We start from the raw sequence: 10522 nt of genomic DNA, 5'->3' as shown, positions 1-10522 counted from the left end.
TCTGGCTTTGGGTTTCCCGATGTAAACAAACAGTTTCCAGGCCAGTGTAAAGAGACGTGGACACTTTAAGTGGAATGGTGTATTTGTTAAATGGACCCAGCTGATACTGGAACTTGGTGAACGCAGAAGAATACTGTAGGATTCCATTGTCTACTGTTAAGGTAAAGGGACAAGTGTAGGTATATAAGAATGGGGGAGATAAGCCTCATGGTGTATGTTGGCCGGTCTTGCCTTTTTTCCTGATGAGTATTTTTTTTTTTTTTTTTTTGTAATTGCATTGCGGTTAATTTGCTGAATTTTATTCAACCTGAAAGTTGTAGAGCACTATATAGAGATAACTGATTAGATAAAGGACGCTTGTGCTGTAGTTAACAGAATTTTGACACCATACATACCAGTGATTGAGTTCACATTAATTGTCCTCTCGTGCCTCACCCTTGACAGGCCACTGGCAGAGGGCAACTATAGAGCAGTGTTTGCAAAAGCTCCTACATAATGCTCCTGCTGACTACTTCTTCCTATTGTTCCTGCCTAATACTCCTACCTACTCCCTCTGCTTAATGTGTTTTCTTAATATTCCTGCCTGAATGCTCCTACCTACTACTTATATCTATTACTCCTACTATTTTGCTAAAAGGCAGTACTATCGCAGTGCTCACTGCAGGAAAATCTAGATTTACAAAGGATTAGCTGTAAGAGTTAAATTTTGTCAAATGTGATATATGACAAGGAGAGATTGCATGTTTGGACAGAATGCAAGTAGTCCACATGTGGGTGAGGCAGAAAGAAAAGATAGCTACCAGGATCAGAGGAGTGCAACTTGACAACCGTTGAAGTGCTGGCACACTACGTAGCCTACATTTACTGTGATGTTCATAACCTTCATTAATCTCGCCTTCTCTAATATAGTAGAATAGGATGTAATGCTCCAGATCACACCACTAATTATTCTAGTTTGTTTTTTATTCATACATATTTACCATTTCCCATGTTAGCGAGGTAGTATCAAGAACAGGGGACTGAGCCATAGAGAGAAAATCCTCACTTGGCCCCCCTTCTCTGTTCCTACTTTTGAAAAACTAAAAACTGGAGTGGAGGGTTTCCAGCGTCCTGCTTCCACCTCTTCTAGTCGCCTTCAGTGACATGCAGGGAATTTGTGGGAAGCATTCTTTCTCCCCTGTCTGCTGGGATAAGTCTCTATATATTATATATGTTATAAATTTGAATATCACTGTACCATTGTCGAACTGAGACTCACGATATCGAAGTCTATTTTTGATGTATCGCTGTTCTGGTAATTTACCCATACGCGACAATGGGAAAAGCCAAGAGCATAAGAAATTTAGGAGTACCTGATGTAAAAGTAAGTGACACATTTATAGTAATCAACAGAATCTCTGAAAACTTCACCTAATTTTCCCTAGCATCCAGTTTATTTTAGTTCCCACTGTTAACTTATACACAGATACATCTATAAATGGGCATCACCAGTTTGGAAAAGATGAACAGACGGCACACTGGGCAGCTCATGGTGCAACCATCTATTCTTCTCAGCTGCAGCCCACATTGATATTGATTTGTGTTCATAGTGATAGTCTACTTTAATGCCTTACCATTATTGAACAGTAAAAACATGAAAAGATCATGTTAGTAAATGTTATACTCTATGGAATTATGCTATAAAAGGGGAGATGATATAGATCATCTGTCAGTGACGAGATAGACCCTGCAAAGTTAGCAGGGCATTGAAATGAAGGAAAATTGTGGGATAGAATAGCACATACACTAAGTCACTGCATATGAAAATAGAATTTTTGAACTTACGGTGACCTAGCTTATAGGAAAGACAAACCTAGTAGTTGTGTATTTTCATTAGTATTTTGATTACATGTAAAGGTTTCCTAAAAAGCAGAGCTGCAAATCATGAAGGCCAGGTTTATGGTGAGTAATTTGCAGGCTTGAATTTGTGTGCTGTTTGGTAAGTCTTTCAGTCTCAAATGTCTGACAAGTGCACTTTGTTTGAATGCAGATGAATTACTGAAATGATAACCATATCATTTCAGTACATATATTGGATTGAAGATTGGATTTTCAGACTTGTTTATACTTTCTGTTCTGATGAAAAAATTATTTCTGCATAATTCACAGTCTCCCCCCTTTCTATAGCATACTCTTATTAGAAAGTATAATTACTGAATGCTGCTTGTCACTTTCCTTTTTAGCATGTCATCAGTGTGGAACACAGCTGAGAACCTACTGCTGGGTCCAAGTATGGACTCAGGTAGGGGTAGGGGTGGTCGTCTGTCTGAAGTTGCACATATGGTAAGTCTCATAAATCTCTTACTTCTTTCTTTTCTTGATGATTACCATGATAATAACCCTAACTCTACATAGTTGTGGTTCAAAAATTTGTTGAGGACAAGTTAGGTCTGAATTTACTATATCAGAATACTACAGAGGTTTATGTTAGACAAATACTAATCACAGTTCTGTTAAGCTGGAGTTCTTGTTGAAGGAATAAAACTTCTTTTCAAGACAGATATCTCACTTCAGCATGTAATAATTGTATAGGTTGATAGCCAAATCATAGAGATGGTAAATGTTGTAGAAATATATACTGTAAAGTTCAGTACATGAGCACTGTACTTCCTTTTTACTATATTTGATACACATTAACTTCTTATGTAGTCTTAATATCTATTTTGTGCTATATGAAAAGGAAGGTTATGACAAATGATGATGTACCCTGATTTCATGAAAATTCAAATGCATGTATAGGTAGAAGGTGCTGAGGGTGGAGAAGACATATTGCCAGTTGTCACTGCATCTGCCACAGCAGTAACAAACCCAATGTCCACAACAGGAAACTTACATGGCAGATCCTCCCCAGCAAATTCTTCTCCAGGTATTTGTATCTTACTGTTAGAAGTGCAGCTCAAATGGCTTTCTAAGAGACTTTGAATATGAAAGGAGTGTTAGTAAATGCTAAGTAGATGCATGGATGTACATTGATGTGTATTGTTGTACAGATATCCACTTATGAATGTAAAGAAAAAATATTGTCGCATATAAATGTGTTTGTTACTTTTAATGTGGATACTAATGATTAGTTTCTTCAGCAAGTTCAGGACGAGCATTCACAGACAAAAGTCGTGGTCGTGGAAGCAGTCTTCCCCCAGCTATTGCAGAAAGGCTAGCCCGACATAAAGCACAAGAACAGCTAGTTTATAAGCGAAAACTGAAGCATCTCCAGAAAATCATCAAAGAGCTTGTTTTTGTAAGTTAGTCTTCTTGCAATATTCAGTGTTACTCCATATTCCATAGATTGAAATTTCAAAGCATTATAGCTTTTTCCTATTGTTCGTATAATGCTTCCTCAGTATTCATTCCATGAACCCAGATTTCATTGAGTGTTTACTGAAATAACCATTATCTGTTTTAAGATAATTTTCATATTTTGAAATCCTATGGAAAAACAGGATTCATAGTATCATATATAGAGCGATCTTGAACTTTGATTCGAAGATATCATAATTTTTCTTTAGGGTTGGTTTGTCCCGTGAGCTATGAGAGAATCTTCGCAGATTAGAAGCCTCTAACCCCTTACCCTCTGGTGAGTATAATGCCTCTCACCCTTCGCTTACGACTCAAACAGCGGTAGTGCTTATAGTTCACACTGGGATGCTCCTCCCCACACTGCAGCCACCATTTGATTATGAAGTATTCTTCTTGCCAGCTTTCAGGCAGCAGTCCAATCACCATTTAGTTCTCTGAATCACAAGCCTGTCAGGTGTATCCAGGCTGCCATGTCTTTGTCAGACACCCTTCTTGCTGGGGCCATATAACTTCAGTGGATGTATGGTTTTGTTTTTCAATTTGTTCTGGGACAACTTAGGAAGCTTTTTTAGGAATTCTGTTGGTGATTATCTCTTGACATGATGGCCGGTCCCAATTGACTGATAGTGAACCGCTTACCATCTTTCGGCATCACTAGACTAAGCATAAGTATTCTTTGATTTGACTTTGGTGCAGTGCCAGATTCGAGTGAAAAACTGCAGAAGCTGGTTTCTGAGTTTGGCAGAGTGTGTTAAAGGAGAGTTTTGAAAATAAATGAGAATAAAAGCAAGGTTAATCAATTTTGTAGCAGAGAGAGTCAGGCTAGTTGGAGTGTGGGTTTGAATGGAATGAATGTGTATGTGTAGATGATCAAGCTAGTCTCCTTCTGTGCCCTTTCTTTGGTATTCCTTGTAATTGGTTCCCCAGTTCCCATTATCCATCCTGCTTACATCATTTTGGAATATCATTAATGAAGGGGCCACAAGCTAATGAGTCAGTCTTTAGAAAGTATTAACCAAGGACAGTTCCATTATTACATGAGTGTAGTTAATGACTAATTTCTGTACCATGATTCTTTGTGATTTTAGTAAAATTGAGCTAGTTTTAATCATAGATTAATAAATCTATCATGTTTCCTTCATTCTTTTAATGTTATTAACTTCTTTTATACCCACAGACTAGATAAATCATGGATATTTATCACAAAATATATCAGTTTTTCTCTGTCGTTCACACACTTCATAGCTTTCACTTGTTAGGAGATTTTCCTTGCTGATTATACAGTGTTTAGATTTATGCCACTTCCAGGAAAATGCAGCCCTGTGTGATCAAGTGGCAGAAGTTCAACAGCAGGTGGTTGTAGCAACAGAAGAGAGAGCATTTCTTTTGAAAAGACTTTGTCAGCACCAGACCACAACTGACAACAATAATCAGCTCAGCACCAAAGTAAAAAGAAATAAGTTATATAATCTCCATATTTTTCATAATGTCAGCTTTTTAGTGAATGTTCTTATTTCAGTTTTGTCTGTGCTAGGGCTTGGTTTAAAACATTACTTTATATCTTTGAACTTGATGAATCATTTTGGAAATAGTTCTTACATTGAGAGTTTTTAAAAAGTCATTAGCTAAATTGGATAGATGAAACTGCGAATGTACCATGGTTTTTGTGCATTGCCTTTGGCAAGTGCATCAGTAATGTTGATCCCATATCAGGGAAAACTTGGATTGGATACCAGTCAGTGTCATATGTGAAAATATAGTTTAGAAAAATCATGATTGTTTTCAGTAGAAGCTTGATTACTGACACTTCCCTTAAGTTGGTAGTTGTATTTGTTCCATGTGAGTTGAATGAAGGCTTGCTTGCAAAATTACAATCAGCATCCACTTATTTGATACTCTTGCACAAAAAGTGTTCATCTTACCCTGTTGATAGATTTTCAAGGCCATTATTCCAATTGAATATTTGTTAAAACAATAGAAGAACAGTTCATTTACTGGTAACACTAGCTTAGGACAGCACTAACTGTTTGTGATACAATACTATATATGGATTCTATGTTAATTCCTGTAAAAGACTTTACTTTTGGAATGCCTTTGTTGGATGGTAATTGCATGTTACCAGGATGACCATATATAATGCTGAACACTTTCATTCATGTTCATATAGGAGCAGCTGATGAAATTCCATTTGATTTTCCTTATGTAAGAGACTGAGGCCCCAGGCAGAAATTAAGTGCTGTTTTTGTAATGTATTACTTTGTTTTCCAAATAATGTGGCTTTATAGATTGTCTTCTCAGGACCTTGAAACACAACTAATTTTTTTCTTTAAAGCTGAGAAGTATTAACGAATATAATCAACATTGTTTTTATTGTATCACCAGAGCAGCAACTACTTTGTATTGGGCAGTGGTAGTGTGGACAACTCAGATACTAAAAAACCCAAGCTGACATCATTAAAGCGTAAACCTTCAGATCTTAGCCAAGGTGAGTGTAGATTGATATGAGACAACTCAAGTGCATTGTCATCTAAAACTGAAAGAAACTGATCTTGTCTTATATAGAAATACTCTTTCATTTTATCATGCTTTGAATTAATTTAAAAAGAATTTCAGCAGTTTTTCTCTTGCCACAACCTTATGTGCCTCATCTTCAGGAAGTCCTAGCACTACTGCATCACCAGTTGGGTCATCTGAAAAGGTGGTTAAGGCCAGGAAAAGTGGGAGTAACAAGCCTAAGCGCCTTTGCCCACCAATCACTCTTGATTCAGCTGGACGGCCTATCTTTCCTATCACTCTTGGACCTCTTACCATTCATAGCCTCGGTGAGGTGAGTCTTGTAATCTTGAAATTCATTCTTCACTTCATAACACTTAGAAGACACAGGCTAGGCATTCCAGTCAAGGCAGTCCATAAAACAGAAAACCAAAGTATGTGCTATTTTCAAATAACAATTATTGACAGGCCAGCCAGTCATAGCGCCAAGTAAAGGTGAATATAACAGTAAGGGTTGGAGGGCTCATAACTCATAACCCTTTGTTGTATCAGTTGAACTGTAATTTGGATTATGATTTAGACATTTCAGGACTATGATTTATTTAGCCTCTGCATAAGTAGAGCAATTACAAGAATCAAGGAAACATGTATATCAGTAGAAACACTCAACTGTATTCAGTAAACAGGATCTTACATATGGTAGATTTAAGCATAAAACACAGGCAGTGTTAATTCTATTGCCTTTGATAGGGTTTCTATGGAACTCTAATACTCTTTGTTCATATGGAAGAAAAGATAATGTGAGAAATAAAAAAAGGCTGATGAGATATGACCATGTATTTACAGATTGTGAGTGACCGTGAAGCTTACCATAATGAACAGTGCATCTTCCCAGTTGGCTTCTGCTCCTCTAGAATCTATGCAAGTCTTAGAGATCCCCTAAAGCCAGTGTTATACACGTGCAAGATAGTGGATGGAGGTCTTTCCCCAAGGTAAAGTTATTTATCAGTTTATTTTTTTCCTGATCATTAATTCAATTGTAAGTAAAGCATCTTGTCAACAAGAAGGCAGGATAGATGTTTTCAATAGGAAAACATGAAACTGAAATGAATCCAGAAATGTTTGAAAATGGTTTTAGATAAACCCACCACTGTTTGAAAATGGTTAACCACTATTCTGATTGTAACCTCTTCCCAACAAATTTCTGCTTCTCACCTCAATATTCTTTTGATCATGAGTATAGAAATGTTTTTGAGATTATTGTCATGGCCACCCTTTTAAAGAAGTTCTAGTTGGAATTGCCATTAGAGATATAGGTAGATAGATAGATAGATTACAGTTTAGCCATTTCTGTCAATATTGTACTGAGTCTGTGTTAAATGTGCTGTTTTCAAGATAGAGGAGGCACAGCCACTCAGTATTTTTTTTTTTGTGCTGTGCAAGATTCATTTTATCATCTGATTTGTCATGTTAACTAAGGTGAGTGAAAATTGTAAAATTTCAAGAGAACAATCATCCTGTAATTAATTTGATCATATCTTGTTCGTATGATAAATCCTTTAACAGAGTTACTTGTATGTACTTACGAGAACTGTTTACTAGTGATCTTGCCTGTGTTCATGTGGCTGTATACTGCTCATTCAGCATTTTCAAGAGAAGTGGACTATTCCACAGATTCTTTGTTTGTGTCTGATTGTTATTCATATCTTTACTTATTACTGTACTTATTTTTGGTTACATTCTTAATAATTGAGACAAGACTAGGGACCATCATATTTTTATTTCTTGGGTTTCTTCAAGTAATCAAAACTGATTTTATATCAAACTGTGAGATACATAACCTTGACTATTGTGTTTTAAGACCATAGATAGTTTGCGGTATTACTTGGGATTTTTTTATTACTCTAAACATCATGTGTGCATCACTCATACTGATTTTAATTAAATCCAACAGTCCATCCAAAAATTAGCTAGTTTGACTAGCTTCTGAGACCCCTGCTATGCCAAAGCAGTATCACACCCACTTTCAGCCTTTGTATCCTGTGTATTAAATTCATCCACAGAAAAGCAGGTCATTATTTTCTTAAAGTTAGATGTTCTGACAAAAATCTGCTTACTTCATCACAGGTGTCAATCAACTGGAACTTCAAAAGTAAAAGAGGATATTTTTTTTAAAGAAAACAAGTATATCTTCAATACCTTTTATGAGTTTGGTTTAAAAAGTATCTTGGGTGTCTCATGCTTCACATGCATTACAAGCTGAACAGATCCCGTACTCTTTAAAGTTTTCATGTGCAGTTAAAATTTCGGTTACATTGGCAACTTTTATAGGATTCACAAATTTCATTGTTGAATAGAAACATTATCCTTTATTCTGATAAAGTCTGTTTTCTGTAGGATTATGTTTCATGTACAGCTTTAACTCAATGTGTAAGGTTTAGTACTTTGTATGGTGTGGTGGTGAATCAGTCCTCAGCCTCAAATGTTCATCAGTTTAAACATAAATTAGCAGATATGTCCTCTAGGTTGTGGATTTATCTGATGTGGCATTGATTACAAGGTTTGGTTGTAATGTTTTGCCTGTTCTCTGTGGCTATCCACATAAAGGATATGAAATATATTTGCATTTGTGTACATATATATGCATATAAAAAAACTTGTTTTGGGCAGTAGTATCTTATTCGTAGGATAAAATACACATCAATTTAACACACCTATTTTTCATTCAGTAAACAGAATTACTCTCTTGAAAGAATTGATTTTAGAATACCCTAGGTTTGATTATATATATCAATGAATCTTTTTACAGGTTTGAGGTAGTGTGTGAAGATGAAGAAGATGCAGTGGTTGTTGGGAACTCTCCAGCAGAATGCCACAATCATATTCTTCACACAATTAACCTTGCACTCGACATGGATCTACTCACAATTAGGTATAGATTACGACATGTATTGTGCATATATGTGTTGTATAGTACATGTATTTTATATGTATTTATAGTGATAGCAAGATGAGGACCCTTAGAATTATTGGTGAAAAGTATACAAACTTCTGCATAACCCTTTTCAACATGTAAACATTTTAGACTCTCAAATAAGTTTCTCAGGTGAATTTATGCATTGATGAAACTGTTCATAATCTTGCAAAATTTACAGTTTTTGTTACAGTAACAACTTGAATGACAAAAATGTAGTTACTGATAAAAGAGCTCAAATTTTAAGTATCTAACTTTGCCAGGCCAGAAGGTAGTGACAGTGAAGAACGAGGATGTCGCTTTTTTGGACTGACACACCCTAGTGTGCAGAATGTTCTTCAGGCATGCCCAGGGGCTAGAAAGTGTTCTCAGTACAAGTGGGTTAAGTTTGAGGTGAGTTATTTAATCCTTCCAAACTGAAAGCATGCTGTTGATAAGTATTTTTATTTGTTATAAAGAAGCAGGTAATGTGAATTCTCTTTTACTTGTGCCAGATTAATACATACATGTCATTTCTCAGCTTTTGTTTTAATTGGAGTTCTGTTAGTGTTTTAGATTATACATACTGTAAGCCAAAATTGCAGAAAATTGGTCGTTTGAATTTTATATTTTCTAGGAAGGTGTGAATGAGACTTCTGCAATAAATATAGAAGTGTGTTAAAGCTGTGTATTTGTCACCCTGGTTGGTAAATTATTTGAGTTTTTTTATAGATTGACATTATATGAGATGAGACCGAGATGGGGCAACAGTGGTATACTGTTCAACCATGGTATGGAGAGTGGAAGTCCTCACAGTTGTATGTATATGATGCTGTTCTTTTAATTAAACTAGAGGATGAGTTTTATAGAATGGTAGGTTGCACAGATGTGTGCTGTAGGAGAATGTTACAAGTAAATGTGGGTAAGTTGAAAATTCTTGCTTTTGAAAGATTTAGGCTTTTGCATTGCATTATCTTTCAAATTCAAAAAAATTATAAGTTGTATATGAGTTTCCATATTTAGGAGTGATGATTAGTAAAGATTGTAGAAGAAGAACTGAAGTTTAGAGGAGAGTCATGCAAGAAGAATTGGAGGTACACTCAAGGCCCTAGTGAGTACTGAGAATTTTAGTTTGTTGTATTCACTAAAAGTGCATACAACATACTAAAGGTATTATTAAAGATTATACTGAAAGAGGGATTTGCATAGAACTAAAAATCACACATTTCTATAATTCAACTTTGCATTTTCTATCCCAAATGATTTGTTTTTAGTAATTGTTTAATAACAGTGACTTTATGTTCAGGTGTGTCGCAATGAAGCTGAAGTTGAGAGTGTGTTTGAAGCAGAGAAGGAAGCATCACTGTGTCATGAAGCTCTTCTTCGAAATATTCGATTTGCTCGACACCATGTCACATCTCCTTAAAGATTGAATAAAGCATCAGAAATCATAAAGCTTTCTACATGTACACAGATATGTGAAAAGTTCTTTCACTGATAGTCAGGTTTCTTAAAGTAAGAAAGGTACTGTTTAATTGCAACCAAAAATCCAGAGGAAACTTAAATTTGTAAATATATGGTAAGTTAATAAATTCTGACAAGAAACAGTGTTATTTAATACCTTTGGGTGCTTAACTTGTTACACAAGTCCACCACATCTCTGTTGCTGAAGAGTGACACTTCACTGAGTGCAATTCTCTTGCCTACCATACTTTTGTGCATTTTGTCTTGGACACACTT

General features: G+C 35.8%; 1 protein-coding gene across 1 annotated transcript; it reads left to right on the top strand.

Moving 5' to 3' along the window:
* Positions 1-10387, top strand: LOC139760608 (transforming growth factor beta regulator 1). The gene is made up of 11 exons (XM_071683991.1): positions 1-161; positions 2223-2322; positions 2779-2905; positions 3120-3277; positions 4645-4782; positions 5719-5821; positions 5991-6163; positions 6676-6821; positions 8639-8761; positions 9067-9196; positions 10089-10387. Exons 2-11 carry the CDS (start codon positions 2224-2226, stop codon positions 10206-10208), a joined length of 1317 nt encoding a protein of 438 aa, XP_071540092.1. The 5' UTR covers positions 1-161; position 2223; the 3' UTR covers positions 10209-10387.
* Positions 10388-10522: the final 135 nt, after the last annotated feature.

This window comes from Panulirus ornatus, chromosome 37, assembly GCF_036320965.1.
Source record: "Panulirus ornatus isolate Po-2019 chromosome 37, ASM3632096v1, whole genome shotgun sequence".
NCBI classification, from domain to species: domain Eukaryota; kingdom Metazoa; phylum Arthropoda; class Malacostraca; order Decapoda; family Palinuridae; genus Panulirus; species Panulirus ornatus.
Note: the sequence above shows the minus strand (reverse complement) of the source record. Positions and strands in the feature narration are given on the sequence as shown.